Raw genomic sequence first — 13,459 nt, forward strand, 5'->3', positions numbered from 1 at the left:
ACCCAATATGAAAATGACCAATAGAGGGAGACAAAACCACTCGAGCTAGTAATTGTGTTTATTTTATTTACCGAAGATGGACGCTAAGGAACTCCAAATTTAGGCAACAAATATGAGAAGGAAAGTCTACAAGAGATCGAGGATTTATGCAATTAGAATTGGTAACGGACAAATTATTCTATAATTTGGCTAGAATTATGGCAGTTATGGGCCTTATTCCCCTAAAGCCTAACCCAGGGGACCCCCTAGTAGGTACTCTCAGCCCTTAACCCTAATCCCTAACCGAGAATAAAGTTTGGTACCAGACCAATTCTAGCTACATTATAGAAAAATTGATCAGTACCAATTCTAATTGCAACTTTTCTAGATCGAAAGTCCACTGAGTGGACTCCACTCAGTTGAAAGAGAAAATGAGATAGGAAAGACGATGATTTAAGGGTGTCTCTTTTTAATTCGAAAATAGCGCCCTCTTTCAGTGAACTTTACCGGTAAAAGAATGAAGATTGCCATTCGCACTTTGTCCTGCGTTTGCATCGTGTTATCATTGTGAATGACTGTAATTTCAATCATCAGCAAACATCAATTAAAGCTGGGATCTTCTACCTGGGATCCGCCCGGAAATGTTCGTCTCGACCAAGTAATTCTCTATCGCCTGGTCGATATAAAACTCGTTTTCGTCCATCGTTTTTGATTTCAATTTAAAATTGGCAAAAGCCGTTTTTACTTTTCCGAATTAATGCGCTTCGAAAGACAGTATTGACCGCATTTTTGGTTTGAAACACTTTTTTGCGAGGAACAATGGCTCCTGATTTTCTCTCTGCATCTTCTCGCCTGTAAAAGCTTTGTCGTGATTTATTACAGAAGATCAATTCAAATTAGCTTCAACAGGTCCAGTAGCTCAGAGCTTCTGATTAATAATTTTTATAGGAAAGAATCAAAAAAGGCAGCAAATACGAAAAAGAAGGTCGAAAACAAATATATTTTTGAAAAGATAAAATTGGTAAAAATATCTAGCAGCTGGAGTCTAGCAACATCTTCGTGTCCTCGGCGGGACAACAGGTCGTTGAAGATCCAGGACTACGTTTTCGCCTTCTGACTTTTCCAATTCCAGCGTGTCCTTTTTCAGAATATCTTTCGCAAGCTAAAAATTGAGATTCAAGAAAGAAGTTAGCTTAAGTAATTTTTACCTCGAGAAAAGTGCTTTCGACGTTGATTCCTTCCTGCGCAGAAGTTTCAAAATACTTGATTCTGTTTTGATCTGCGAAGCGCTGTGCTCGCAGCTTTGAAACCGCTCTTCGGTCCTCACAGTCGCATTTGGCCGCGACGAGGGCGGCAGTGATGTCTTCCGGCGCGTGCGTTTGGATACTTTCCAGCCAGTAGGAAACGTTTTCGAAGCTCTTTTCGCTCGTCATGTCGAAAACTAACATTATTCCATTCGAACCTCTAAAAATATGAAATCATTGTTAAACTTACTCAGTTTTTCTCGCACCTACTATTAGTTTTCTCTTAGAGTTAATCCAGCGACACCCTTATTTTATGATAACATTCTACGCCTGGGCTCGGCAACCTGAGTAGAAAACCTGAGTCAGGCTTTGGAAGAGCTTAAATGAAGAGCCGCATGGCGGCTTTTTCAAACGAAGCCGCAAATCGGCTTCGCCAGGAATAAAGAGAAAATTTAAATGGTTTAATTGCGAAGCCGCTTCGGGGCTTCGATTTAAAAAAGCCGCTACGAGACTTCCAGAACCTGACTCAGGTTTTCTACTCAGGTTGCCGAGCCCAGGCGTAGAATGTTATCATAAAATAAGGGTGTCAGTTTGCTAACTCCGAAAAACCTCTCTGCGCGAGTGATGTCTAGAGTCTAGACTTTAGCGTCCCTTATTGAAAAGAAAAACCTGTAATAAGACTGCGTCATTGTCCTGAATCGCTCTGCCCCAGCCGTATCCCACACCTGAAGCTTTATTCTCTTCCCGTCAATCACCACTGTTTTTATTTTAAAGTCGATTCCGATCGTCGCAATCATGGAAGACTCAAATTTGTTATTCGAAGAGCGCAGCAGCAAAGATGTCTTCCCTGAAATCAAAATTAAAAAAACAGCAAAAAGCTTCGAAAAACCCGCTCCAGAGTCGCCGATAAGCAAAATTTTCAAGCTCAAATCGTGTTGTTCAGAATCTCTAAAGTCCATTTTTGTGTTTTTGACGAGCGTTTTTTGAAATTGTCGCGTTTTTGGGCATCATTTTTTTAACGATCATGAATTATTTGAGATAAATGGAATAATTGAATCGACCAATTGCCAAAAGATCACCAAAAGTTTTATTTAAGGACCCCTTAATTTAAGGGGATAGACCCCTAATAGCGAATTTGATTTTCTCCTTTTAACGAAGTGACCCCCCTAATTCTTCTCTCGAAGCGAAATTTGGGTTTTCTGATAAATTTTTCTTTATAAAAGTTGAAGTTTAAAATTTAAGGAAAATTTGAAACTGGCTGGACTCGTGATGATGAATGATCTATTAGAATCATCAGACTGGCATCCGTAAAATGCTTCAGTAGTGGCCATGGGAAGCGTTACGGCTGAGGACTCCAGTTGATAGAGGCTCGTGGACGCGGCTGATATTGTGTCTCACTTGGATAAATTCTTGAAGCAGCGAGCAGAGAAAGAGACTTTAATTCGCGAATTTCGACTTATTGGAAATGAGAGCGGCGCTTTTGCAGCTTTCTGGACTGCTTCCGAGGCGCAGTTCAATTGTGCCAATACTCAGAACACTTGTGACGGAGTGAAAGATTGCTTCGATGGAATTGACGAAGTCCAATGCAGAAGGGTTAATTATGATTTCTTTTTCCGAAATTGCTCGAAATGTTTTCGATGTGCACCCAACAGCTGAGCTCGGAAAACCTGAGTCAGGGTCTGAAGAGCTTTAATGAAAAGCCGCGTAGGGGCTTTTTAAAAACGAAGCAGCATAGCGGCTTCGCGAAATTATCATTCCAATCTATCGAAAATTCTGGCGATAGATTTCAATGGTAATATTAGCGAAGCCGCTTCGCGGCTTGGTTTTAAAAAGCCGCTGCGCGGCTTTTCATTTCAGTTCTTTATTCCAATCATTTTTTGAATTCTGAGTCAGACCCTGACTCAGGTTTTCTTCGTTACCAAATCTAGCCCTAGAACTAAGCAAATAGAAGAAAATGAGCTAACCCGCGATCAGTGTAGTCTGCGGCATGAACCAATTCAGCTGCGACGCAAACAACCCCAACACGCAATGCATCGACCAGCAACAGATCTGCAATGGCCAGCGCGACTGCTCGAACGGCTTGGACGAAACAAACTGCTTCCAGTGGGGGCAGTGGGGAAGCTGGGATGCTTCGACTTGCTCCGCGGACAAGTGCAAAAGTCAGGATACCTGCGATGCGGATTGCGTCGTCATTCGACAGCGCGGCTGCTTCGACGCTTATGGAAATCCGATGAATGTTATGATGGATCCGAAATGCGGAGATCGACAAGGTTTGAAAAGCCCTACGCTCGGCAATAACTTCATTTATAGTCCTTTGCGGCGACAAATGTGGCGTCAGCGCTGAAGTAAAGGGAACATGTGAAGGCTGCGGTGGATTTACCGTCACTGTAACTGGAATTAAAAGAGAAGCTTCTCATTTATGAAAATAATTAAGAATCGACCTTCCGTCACCACGACGCCACGTGATTCTAGCGGAGGAAAGTGCTACGAAAACAGCTATTTCGATTGCTGGTGGATCTGGCTTATAATCGTCCTGATCATCATCATCGTAAGAAAAGGGCCAATAGCGCCACCGAATGTTTCTTTTTAGATTTTGATAATCATTCTTTGCTTGCTGAGACTCTGCTGCGCCGACTGCTGGGCTGCTTGCTGCGCTTGTGCATGTTTCAAGAAAAAAGTAGGGGCTCTAGAATCATGTGGCGTTTCATGATCTATTTTCAAGACAAAAGTAGTGGAAACTTGGATACGTTGCGAAGAAACACTCTTGTTCCGGATCATTCTCGTCCTGCTCAAGCAAAAGGTAGTAGAAGAAATATTTGAATGAATAATGAAATGAATAATTTCAAGGCACGAGATTTGAAGGATACGATGATTGAAAAACAAGAAGACCCTAACTGCAACACCCGAACTGAACAAAAGAATCACACAAACATTGCCTTGCTTTTTTTTTGTAATATTTTAAAATATAAAAAGTCTTTTTACTATCTTTTGATGTCATTCGGAATGACTCATTCCCAAAATCATAACTTGAAAATGATTTTTTTTGCAAACATAAAAGACAACTTTTATTAAATTTCTGCGAAATAGAAGATGAAAGAAGAGGGTTGTTGAGCTAAGAAGGGAAAAGGTGCAAAACATCAGTAGCAGTGAATTCGATCCGACAGTGGGGGCAAGTGTCGCCTTTGGAAGCGCAGGAAGAGCAAAGCATGTGCCCGCAAACGCTCAGGCAGCTCATCTTCTTTTCGGAATCGTCGAAGCTCTTTTTGAAGGATAAAGAAATGAATCAAGTTGAATCAACAATGAAAATGGGCAATTACGAAGTTACACCTATTTGGGGATTCTCTTCGAGGGGGCATTTTAGGATCCCCCACTATAGAATGTTTTATCCTTTCCTCGACGCATATCGAGCAGTTTCCAAGCTTTTCAAACGCCGTCAATCTCGTATTTTCCAGCTTGAGCTCGTCCAGCTGAAGTCGAAGGTTCAAGTTTTCATCCGTCGCGTCCCTGGAAACATCGAGCAGCGAGTTTTGCTGGTCAATCTGATCCTCTAGCTTCGCTACTTCTTTTTCCAAGCCCGCCTCTCTGAATGAATGAAAATATTATTTCGAAAAAAGAGTTGGAAGCAGAAAACGAACCTTCTGAGAGCAGCGCTGAGCAGAGTTTGTGTTCGTTTCTCGTTCAGTTGGGCTTCTTCAAGTTTACTCCTAAAAAAAAGGCTTTAGTCCCTAAAGCTTGGAAAAAATAGGGGTGGTGTCTGGAACCGACAAAAAAACTTCGACAAATTTTTTGTCGGCGACTACTCAGCTGCTGATTGGCCAGTTTGCCGAATCCAGGCTTCTGATTGGTTGAAAATTTCCACGCAAAATTTGTCGAAATTCTTTTGTCGGTTCCAGAGCCACCCCAAAATAAGGGTGTTTTATTAAGTGGAGACATAAGTTTGCACAAAAATCTTATTTACTAATATTCACTGCCTTATTAAAATTTTAAAAACCTTGATTACCTCAAAAGAAGAATTTCCTTTTCTGTATTTCTTTTGCCATTTTCAACGGCATTCGAAAGATGGCCCATTTGAACCTTGAAAACTGACTGGAATCTGCGCAGTTGTTCGCTGACGCCTGCCTCGTTATTGCTGTGTTCCGAAGAAATCGTGCTGGAATTGCTCTCGACGCTAGAACGCGGCGTGGAAGCGGCGTTCATTCCTGGTTGAACTGCTTCGTTCAGCACCGCGCTGGGAATATCGTTCAGCGCCAGCGACTTGTAAGGCAAACTCGACTGGATGCCGCATGACTTTGGAATGTTGAAACTTGCCGCTCTGGAAGGAAGCGGCGGCCGTTTCGGACGCTCTGGCTTTTCTGGCTTGAGTTCGTACTCTCTTAATTCCATCAGTCAAAATTTCAATCATCAACTGTCGACGTTTCAATTACAAAATAAAGAAGAAGCTCAGCAAGCTTGAAAAGCTCAAGTTCTCTTGAGTAAATCATTGAACTTTTAGTTTTTTTTTGTAGTAAAGTTACTTTATTGAGGTTTTTTATTTTGTCAAACTTGGTATCTATCTGGGCTCGGCAACCTGTGTAGAAAATCTGAGTCAGGGTCTGAAAGATCTTTAATGAAAAGCCGCGTAGCGGCTATTTTAAAAACGCTTCGCCAGAATTTTGCAACTTATTGAAATGATAAGTTGGTGGAGCCGCTTCGCGGCTTCGTTTTTAAAAAAGCCGCTACGCGGCTTTTCATTAAAGATCTTTCAGACCCTGAATCAGGTTTTCTACACAGGTTGCCGAGCCCAGGTATCTATGATACCCTTAATTATTCCTATGAATTTTCTTAAAAAAGTCAATGCTCATTTGAAAGTAGACTCTAACTGATCTTATGTGTATCCTCTTATGCACTAGAATTTTTCACTGAGAGTCAAGAGGTCCTTGGTTTGTCGCCTGCTTTACCTGCAAATGGACTTTCTGGAAGGAGGAACAGGTGGTTCTTTCTCTGCCATAATAATCCGCTACTGACTGGCTTATTCGTGCCTGGCGCTGATGATATCCGAGGAAAACATAAAGCTTCGCATAATCTGCCCGAAGGGGATCCATACAAAATCTTGAAAGGATAATCTGCCCATTTACACATTTCCCGTTTCGTTTCGTCCGAGAAGCGCGGTTCCTTTTTTTTCTCGCCGCAATAAAAATACTGCCGAAATGCTTAGCTGAGATACGCAGCGTCACAATGATTTTTTTTATTGAAATCAACAAGGAAAATAAAGAAAAGGGTGTAGTTTTAATCCGATCCGGAAAAAGTGTTAATACAGCGGATTAGAAAAAGTACGTCGTGGAGCGAAATTAAAGCGCTAGAAGACAGATTGGAAAATATATAGAAGGAGCTATTTGGAGATTTGAAGGTAGAGCAGCGTGAATTGACCGTGTCCAGCTTGGGTTGCGTGGCGCGTTTCTAGTTCAGTGACTTTGAGCCCGAATTGATCGTAAGCCGATTTAACTTGCTCCAAGGTCAAGTGAAATGGCGGCCCGTTGGCGATCTCCGACTCATCCCTGAAATTTTCTTTAAAAAATATAAAAGAAAAACGTTACCTAAGAATCGCTTCCAAGAGAACAATCCCGCCATCTTGAAGTAGATTAAAAATCTTCTCCGCATATTTCTCCCGATCGTTTGGGTCAATCGCGACCATACTCCCACGGTCGAAAATGAACTCAAACTTCTCGTCTTCTGGGTAAAGATAGAAGTCCCCCGGCCGCAAGCTGATGTTGAGCGAGTCTTCTTCGGAGTTGGTGAAGCCGCCGAAGTGCGAGGTTTCGATCGCGTTTTCGAAGAAAAATTCGTCGATCGCTTTTTGAGAGAATTCGGAGCCGCGGACCAGGCAGCCTTGCTTCGCCGCCCTGAAGGTTAAATTTGGAAATTTGAAATCAAGGAAGAGTTTTTTTTTTTACCAAAGCATATCGATGGATTTGCCGCAGAGGGGAAAGAAGCAGCTGAGTTTCTTGCTCTCTTCAGCGTGCAAGTATTTGCTCTTCAAGTATTTTTCGAAGACAGAGTTGACTGTGGACACGTGCCAAGGAGTAACGTCGTTTTCCCAGGCATTTGACCAGTCTTCAACGCTCAGTCCCGATTTACCACTCATTCGACAGCGATTAAGTCGCCCCAGACTTCTTAACATTGACTCTTAATTTAAGGGGGTGAAGATTCATATCCCGAACGAAGTACTAGAAGGAAGATGTATCATTTTTTGGTGATTTAAAATAAGGGCCTCATTAAAAAAACCCTTGAAGAAAAGTCAGAATAAAACTCAAAAAGAAAAATCTGAATTTTTGATAATCGAGAAGTGAAGGCAGAAAATTAACAGTCCTCTAAAAAGTAATCTCAATTTCATTGATGGTAATGAGCCCAAGTCGCTCAAGACTGGAGCGGTCTTCATAAGTGCCGAGAAGGTTCACTTTCATTCCTATCTTCTCATACGCGTTTTTGACATCTTCCAGGGTCAGATGAAATGGCGGCCCGTTTTTCAAGTGCTCCTCGTCTCTGAATTTGAAATGAAGACTTCGATTTCGGCACTCTTTATATCGCTTCCCAGAATGAGAATGAATCTAACCAGCGATAAAACTTAAAAACCCGACCTGGAAATCGCCGAGAGCAGCACTTTCCCATCGCTGCGAAGCAACTTCTTGATTTTCTCAGCATATTTTTCGCGGTCTGAAGGGTTGACAGCGACCATGCTCCCACGGTCGAAAATTAATGCAAACTTTTCACCCTCCGGGAACTCGAAGAAATCGCCCTGTTTCAATCCAATATCGAGGCTTTTCGAAGTTGACTGGCGGAAGCCGTTTTCTTCCTTGTTTTCAATGCTGTTTTCTTCGAAAAATTGGTCGATCGCGAGCTGCGAAAATTCAGCCCCGCGGACTTTGCATCCTTTTTCAGCTACCCTAGAAAAAAATTTCTTTTTTCATCCTTTTCGCTGTTTTAAGTCTTACCAAATCATGTCCAAAGTCTTTCCACAAAGCGGGAAGAAAGTGTCGGGCTTTGCATCAGTTGGAAAATACTTCTCCAGTGTTGGATTAACTTCGCTTTTATGCCAACCGGTTCGCTTGTCGACCCATCGTTGATTCCAGTCGTCTAGTTTCATGTCCACGCCCGACATTTCTCTTTAGTTTTTGACCAGTCTAAGAGTTTTGGCTTCATTACAGTAATGTCGTCTTTTAGTAATTTAAAATTCTAGCAATTTTAATATTAATATTTTTCAACTAAGATTATTCGAGGAATTTCGTATCATTTCCACAGCAATTTTCGACTGTTGCGCAGAATATTCATTTCTTTTCCAATGCGTCGGATTCCAAGTAATCAGGAATCGTTCGAAATCAGCGACGATAAATGGCCAGAGCCAGCGCCACTCTCGCTCGATCTCGTCCACTTCTGGCTTTCCTTCCATCGCTTTTCGGAAGAATTTGAAGTACTCGTCCACTATTTCGTCGTAGCGCGAAAATTCTTCGTAACAGGACGTCAGTAAGTAGTACAAATCAGTTGTTCCGACGCCTTTTTCAAAAGAGTGAAAACAAGGAGGATCATTGAAAGACTCCTTATTCTAACTTGGGCTCGGCAACCTGAGTAGAAAATCTGAGTCAGGCTCTGGAAGAGCCAAAATGGAAAGCCGCGTAGCGGCTTTTTTAAAAGGGAAGCCGCAAAGCGTGTTCGCCAGGAGCTTATAGAAAATTTATATGGTTTATTTGCGAAGCCGCTTTGCGGCTTTGCTTTTAAAAAAGCCGCTACGCGGCTTTTCATTTTAGCTCTTCCAGGGCCTGACTCAGGTTTTCTACTCAGGTTGCTGAGCCCAGATTCTAACTTTACAAAGCAAAGTTCTAACAGACCTAGTCTAGTTCTTTCAAGTTCTGATAGTCTCCTTTTCAACCCTTTCCCATGCCACTCCACTGAAAATCAATGCCAGCAACATCCATTCCATCTTCAGAAAAGCAGAAATTCTCCACTTTCCCGTCCCCATGGATCAGAGTTTTGTGCTTCGCCTCGTGAATGATCCGATCAATTTTTTCTCCCAACTTGATCAGATCCAATTCCTTCTCCTTGCATCGTTCAAACTCGTCTCTTCGCTTTTCAATGTTCCAATAGGTTGCTTCTTTCCACATTAATTTTTCTGCTTTTTCGCAGCGCCAGAAATCAGCGTGAAAATTCGCCAGCCATTTTACCATCGGAATAACTCGCTCAAACGAAAGATTGCAGCGATTTTTGAACCTTGCTGGAAATCCGATCGGATCCAAATCTTCCATCGCCATCACTTTTCCGCTCTTGATATCTTTGCTGGCGATGTACCGCGGCACTTTGGCAGATAGGGACAAGTTGGCCAGTTCTTCGTAAAAACTTATTTCACGCTTGAATGACAAGAAACGCGTCTCGTTCGGCATTGGATCATCTTCGGGCTCAGTTTCGTGCGCGAAATTGAAATGCTTCAAAATCACTGTGCTGCCATCTTCTTTTTGGACCCGGTAGATTGCGCCGAATCCTGATCTTGGTTGCTCGAGAAATTCATTAATTGGATGGCGGTTTTGATCGGGATAACTGCGGAAACCCTTCTAAAATCTCTCTGTTTGCAAGAGGTTTCAATGGGTTTTCCGCGGTTATTCATTTAAACCACGCAATGCTATCAAAAACCATCGTAAACCCATCGAAACCCCACATAAACCAATCGAAAACCAATGTTTATTGATTTTCGATGTGACCTTTTGATTGGTTTATGGGGGTTTTAATGGGTTTACGGAGATTCGCGCGTCTTTTTGATGGTTTTTTTTGTAAAAAAAACCCTATAAAACCACATAAAAATCACTTATACTAAAATTCATTCAAAAATAAAGAATAAGAACTTCTCTCTTTGATTAATTTCTAATTAATAATTTTAATTTCTATTCAATAAATTCAGTTTCGAGCAATTTCCTTTCCAAAGAAGCTGAATAATCTCCGCGCTCTTGAACTTGCCAATGAGCGCCTCGATCGCCGCTCGCTCTTCTTCCACCACGCTGCTCTTCATTCTTCCTGCCGTCTCTAGAAGCGAGGAACGAAAGAGGATAATCTGGAGAACGCTTCGTCTGGCTGTGGCGCGCTCTTTGATTGGCGCGGAGAAGCTGACCGAGAGAAATGGTGGCCTTAAATTCTCATGGAGAGCAGCTACTCGGCTCAGCTCTCAAGAAATATCCGTGCTTATGTTACCCAAGGAACGGCCCTAAATTCAAGAGAAAAAAAGAATCGTCGATGACAATTGTGGAAAAATTAAAATTTTGATATTTTTTTTCTGATTTTTTTTGTGAAGGCCTTTTGGAAGGTTTAATGCTTTTATTTTTCCTCTTCCATGGGGTGCTGGTGGATTTTGCATATTCCAAGATTTCCCAGCTTTCCCGGTTTGACTCGTTATCCGCCAAGTCCAAGGTGAACAACTGTTTCTCAGCCTAACTGTAATTTGTTCCAGCTAGCGCCGTTCTGGGAAACTTTCCAAGACGATGGCGAGTTCGACAAATGGATTTCCTTTTCTTCAGAAGAACTTTCTCTCTACAAAGAAAAGGCGCGGGCGATGTTCTACCACGGCTACGAAAACTACATGTCCCACGCCTTCCCACTCGACGAACTGGACCCGATCGGCTGCGCGGGCCGCGGCCCGGACCTCCAAAAGCCCGAAAACATCAACATCAACGACGTGCTCGGCAACTACTCGTTGACGCTGATCGATTCGATGGACACGCTCGCGCTGCTGGGCGACAAAGAGTCTTTCCGAAGCGCGGTCGATTTCGTCGTCGAGTCCGTCGATTTCAACCAGCCCTACTCGGTGAACGTCTTTGAAGTGACAATTCGCGTGTTGGGCGCCTTGTTGTCCAGCCACTCGTTGATCGTCGACCCGGAGCAAATGATTCCAGACCTGCATCCGGAATACAACGGCGGTCTCCTCGGCAAAGCAGTCGACCTGGCCGACCGGATCATTCCTTCTTTCGAAACGAGCAGCGGCGTCCCCTTGCCGAGGATTAAACTCAACGGCGGACCTGCCCACACTTCCAACAGAACTGATACCACCATCGCTTCAGCGACTAGTCTTATTCTCGAATTTGGACTGCTCAGGTACTGTTTTATGTGAAAATCAACAGATGTCTCTGAATATCTGAAGATTTATCCAGACGTCTGGAGATATCTAAAGGTGTTTGGGTGGCTGTTGATGTTAGAAGCCTAAGAATGTCTACAGATGTCTATTGATGTCTATATATGGCTGTACGGAATATTTATGTGGATGTCTTAGAATGTCTGCTGATGTCTTTAGATGTCTATTGATACTCTTAAGTGTTGTCAGATGTTAATCGAAGTCTCATGATACTAGAGTCATCCCCAGATATTTACAGCCATCTGTAGACATCTGCGGACATTATTATACATCCATTCCCATCTAAAGACATCTAGAGACATTCTATCTAGTCAAGATGTCTCTAAATTTTTCAAGAAATAAGTATTGTTCATTTCAGCAAACTAACTGGCAACGACACTTACCTATCCTTGGCCCGCAACGCTGTCGATGTCATTTGGGGAGTCCGAAACGAAACAACAGGACTGTGGCCGTCTGGAATTGACTCCCGAACTCTGCTGCCGACGAATAATTTCTCCGGCTTCGGCGCTGGTTTCGATTCTTTTCCCGAATATCTGCTCAAGAGCTACATTATGTTCGGCTACGAAGTCGAGTTCTCACGCTTCACTGAGCTCATCAGGTAACTTTTTAAGGAAAAGTCGATTTAACGCGTCAAAATTTAGATCCTATCGAAAGTACGCGCGCCAAGGTCGCCCAAAATGCTTCTCCGGCGACGGGACTGTTCCGTTTTTCACGAACGTGAATTACTCCACCGGCGAAATCGCCAACACCTGGCTCGACTCGCTTTCCGCATTCCTTCCCGGACTTCTGACGCTTTCTGGCGATGTCGAGGAAGCCGTCTGCCTTCATTTTCTGTACTTTACGATTTGGAGAATGTTCGACGCTTTTCCAGAACGATTTGATTGGAATAAACTTTCGTCGATTGTCCATTTCTATCCGCTGCGGCCTGAGCTTATTGAAAGGTAACACATGAAAATTGGATTTATGAATATGGATTGAATGAACAGGGGTTTGAAAAGAACATCGAACATGTAAGTTTTTTTAGTGCTTCTAGATTCTAGAGGTGAGTTTATGTGGGTTTTCTGTGTTTAGTCGATGTTTAAGACCGTTTTCGATAAGAAAAGATTGATTTTAGATAGTGTTTTAGACGATATTAGCTGGTTTTCAATAGTTTTAGATGGTTTTAGTTGGTTTTACCTTGGTTTTTTCCTAATCAGGAAGAGTTTTTGAACAACCCATGATTCGATAAACTCGAAAAAGGACCATTTTAGCAGCTGATTTCACCTTACCCATTTTCAGCACATATCACCTCTACCGAGTGACAAAGAGCCCGTTTTACCTCCACGTGGGAAAAGAGCTGCTCAATTCGATCGAGAGAAACATGAAGACTGAATGCGGCTTCGCGACGCTGCATTCTGTGCTGGACAGAACTCTGGAAGACAGAATGGAATCCTTCTTTCTCGCAGAAACCGTCAAATATTTATACGTAAGTTCACTTTGATAGTTCGAATGGATGCGAAACCCATAAACCCACATGTGCCATTTCCACATCTCTAGAATCCTTTTAGCTCCTGTTTGACGCTGAAAATCCGCTCCACAAATCCGAAAAGTGGATTTTCTCGACAGAAGGCCACGTCCTCCCCGTTTTAAAATCGGAAGAAAAAGTCGGTTCAAAGTGCACTTCTCCCGGCTTGAATCTAACTCGGACTCCAGAAAACACGATTTGCCCAGGCGTTTGCCACCAGTTCACCAGGCAACAAAACCTTCTACCTCTTCAGCCAAAGGTACAAAATTTACCAAAGCCAGCAAATTACTGTCAATTTAAGTACATCCGTCAAATCGAAGCGGCAATTGGTCTACGGCACCTTTGAATCAGGGGTGCTCTCTTTCCATGTTTCAATCATTGGCACTGCCTGTATGTGTAAATTACTGTACAGTCTACTCAACAGTCTCAAAGTACGCCAATCTACAGTTTAATTATCGACACTGTATATCACCTTTTTCAGCCAATCGGCAATTATGTTCTTGAAATTCAGTTCTGCAATTCTGCTATTTTAATTATTCAAAATCACAACTAGAATATATCAATTTCGATACAAATTTCAACCTGTCAGTG

General features: G+C 42.6%; 6 protein-coding genes across 6 annotated transcripts; 2 read left to right on the top strand and 4 right to left on the bottom strand.

The window, feature by feature from the left end:
• Positions 1-890: 890 nt before the first annotated feature.
• Positions 891-2,371, bottom strand: LOC145708512 (ras-related protein Rab-10-like). Its single transcript, XM_081786190.1, has 4 exons — positions 2,113-2,371; positions 1,893-2,070; positions 1,188-1,443; positions 891-1,141 (listed from the first exon to the last, which is right to left on the bottom strand). Exons 1-4 carry the CDS (start codon positions 2,180-2,182, stop codon positions 1,025-1,027), a joined length of 621 nt encoding a protein of 206 aa, XP_081642316.1. The 5' UTR covers positions 2,183-2,371; the 3' UTR covers positions 891-1,024.
• An 829-nt stretch (positions 2,372-3,200) lies between these two features.
• On the top strand, positions 3,201-4,202 carry LOC145708513 (uncharacterized). The gene is made up of 5 exons (XM_081786191.1): positions 3,201-3,493; positions 3,534-3,610; positions 3,658-3,771; positions 3,814-4,023; positions 4,071-4,202. Exons 1-4 carry the CDS (start codon positions 3,211-3,213, stop codon positions 3,931-3,933), a joined length of 594 nt encoding a protein of 197 aa, XP_081642317.1. The 5' UTR covers positions 3,201-3,210; the 3' UTR covers positions 3,934-4,023; positions 4,071-4,202.
• Positions 4,203-4,335: 133 nt separating this feature from the next.
• Positions 4,336-6,241, bottom strand: LOC145709400 (uncharacterized). The gene is made up of 5 exons (XM_081787082.1): positions 6,161-6,241; positions 5,224-5,595; positions 4,859-4,927; positions 4,541-4,805; positions 4,336-4,482 (listed from the first exon to the last, which is right to left on the bottom strand). Exons 1-5 carry the CDS (start codon positions 6,208-6,210, stop codon positions 4,336-4,338), a joined length of 903 nt encoding a protein of 300 aa, XP_081643208.1. The 5' UTR covers positions 6,211-6,241.
• A 197-nt stretch (positions 6,242-6,438) lies between these two features.
• Positions 6,439-7,406, bottom strand: LOC145710587 (thiopurine S-methyltransferase-like). Its single transcript, XM_081788358.1, has 3 exons — positions 7,154-7,406; positions 6,797-7,102; positions 6,439-6,757 (listed from the first exon to the last, which is right to left on the bottom strand). The coding sequence occupies exons 1-3, from the start codon at positions 7,378-7,380 to the stop codon at positions 6,592-6,594; spliced, it is 699 nt and encodes a 232-aa protein (XP_081644484.1). The 5' UTR covers positions 7,381-7,406; the 3' UTR covers positions 6,439-6,591.
• An 18-nt stretch (positions 7,407-7,424) lies between these two features.
• On the bottom strand, positions 7,425-8,764 carry LOC145710588 (thiopurine S-methyltransferase-like). Its single transcript, XM_081788359.1, has 3 exons — positions 8,192-8,764; positions 7,838-8,143; positions 7,425-7,742 (listed from the first exon to the last, which is right to left on the bottom strand). The coding sequence occupies exons 1-3, from the start codon at positions 8,356-8,358 to the stop codon at positions 7,571-7,573; spliced, it is 645 nt and encodes a 214-aa protein (XP_081644485.1). The 5' UTR covers positions 8,359-8,764; the 3' UTR covers positions 7,425-7,570.
• Positions 8,765-10,133: 1,369 nt separating this feature from the next.
• On the top strand, positions 10,134-13,431 carry LOC145708508 (ER degradation-enhancing alpha-mannosidase-like protein 1). Its single transcript, XM_081786187.1, has 7 exons — positions 10,134-10,646; positions 10,687-11,327; positions 11,723-11,962; positions 12,006-12,305; positions 12,643-12,829; positions 12,912-13,127; positions 13,170-13,431. The coding sequence occupies exons 1-7, from the start codon at positions 10,548-10,550 to the stop codon at positions 13,212-13,214; spliced, it is 1,728 nt and encodes a 575-aa protein (XP_081642313.1). The 5' UTR covers positions 10,134-10,547; the 3' UTR covers positions 13,215-13,431.
• The last annotated feature ends 28 nt before the right edge of the window (positions 13,432-13,459 follow it).

This window comes from Oikopleura dioica, chromosome XSR, assembly GCF_907165135.1.
Source record: "Oikopleura dioica chromosome XSR, OKI2018_I68_1.0, whole genome shotgun sequence".
Classification (NCBI taxonomy): domain Eukaryota; kingdom Metazoa; phylum Chordata; class Appendicularia; order Copelata; family Oikopleuridae; genus Oikopleura; species Oikopleura dioica.

What these genes read in the sequence shown, in the direction of transcription:
- LOC145708512 (XM_081786190.1), bottom strand. Translation starts at nt 2,182, where the DNA reads ATGGACTTTAGAGATTCTGAACAACACGATTTGAGCTTGAAAATTTTG. An exon ending in ATGACGCAGTCTTATTACAG is followed by an intron (nt 1,444 to 1,892) that starts GTTTTTCTTTTC and finishes TCATATTTTTAG; the next exon opens with AGGTTCGAATGGAATAATGT. An exon ending in TCGAAAGCACTTTTCTCGAG is followed by an intron (nt 1,142 to 1,187) that starts GTAAAAATTACT and finishes CTCAATTTTTAG; the next exon opens with CTTGCGAAAGATATTCTGAA.
- LOC145708513 (XM_081786191.1), top strand. Translation starts at nt 3,211, where the DNA reads ATGAACCAATTCAGCTGCGACGCAAACAACCCCAACACGCAATGCATC. An exon ending in GCGGTGGATTTACCGTCACT is followed by an intron (nt 3,611 to 3,657) that starts GTAACTGGAATT and finishes AAAATAATTAAG; the next exon opens with AATCGACCTTCCGTCACCAC. An exon ending in TCGTCCTGATCATCATCATC is followed by an intron (nt 3,772 to 3,813) that starts GTAAGAAAAGGG and finishes GTTTCTTTTTAG; the next exon opens with ATTTTGATAATCATTCTTTG.
- LOC145709400 (XM_081787082.1), bottom strand. Translation starts at nt 6,210, where the DNA reads ATGGCAGAGAAAGAACCACCTGTTCCTCCTTCCAGAAAGTCCATTTGC. An exon ending in TCCAGAAAGTCCATTTGCAG is followed by an intron (nt 5,596 to 6,160) that starts GTAAAGCAGGCG and finishes GATGGAATTAAG; the next exon opens with AGAGTACGAACTCAAGCCAG. An exon ending in CTCAGCGCTGCTCTCAGAAG is followed by an intron (nt 4,806 to 4,858) that starts GTTCGTTTTCTG and finishes TCATTCATTCAG; the next exon opens with AGAGGCGGGCTTGGAAAAAG.
- LOC145710587 (XM_081788358.1), bottom strand. Translation starts at nt 7,380, where the DNA reads ATGTTAAGAAGTCTGGGGCGACTTAATCGCTGTCGAATGAGTGGTAAA. An exon ending in AAATCCATCGATATGCTTTG is followed by an intron (nt 7,103 to 7,153) that starts GTAAAAAAAAAA and finishes TTTAACCTTCAG; the next exon opens with GGCGGCGAAGCAAGGCTGCC. An exon ending in CTCTTGGAAGCGATTCTTAG is followed by an intron (nt 6,758 to 6,796) that starts GTAACGTTTTTC and finishes AGAAAATTTCAG; the next exon opens with GGATGAGTCGGAGATCGCCA.
- LOC145710588 (XM_081788359.1), bottom strand. Translation starts at nt 8,358, where the DNA reads ATGTCGGGCGTGGACATGAAACTAGACGACTGGAATCAACGATGGGTC. An exon ending in AAGACTTTGGACATGATTTG is followed by an intron (nt 8,144 to 8,191) that starts GTAAGACTTAAA and finishes ATTTTTTTCTAG; the next exon opens with GGTAGCTGAAAAAGGATGCA. An exon ending in CTGCTCTCGGCGATTTCCAG is followed by an intron (nt 7,743 to 7,837) that starts GTCGGGTTTTTA and finishes TTTCAAATTCAG; the next exon opens with AGACGAGGAGCACTTGAAAA.
- LOC145708508 (XM_081786187.1), top strand. Translation starts at nt 10,548, where the DNA reads ATGCTTTTATTTTTCCTCTTCCATGGGGTGCTGGTGGATTTTGCATAT. An exon ending in CGTTATCCGCCAAGTCCAAG is followed by an intron (nt 10,647 to 10,686) that starts GTGAACAACTGT and finishes AATTTGTTCCAG; the next exon opens with CTAGCGCCGTTCTGGGAAAC. An exon ending in TTCTACCTCTTCAGCCAAAG is followed by an intron (nt 13,128 to 13,169) that starts GTACAAAATTTA and finishes TGTCAATTTAAG; the next exon opens with TACATCCGTCAAATCGAAGC.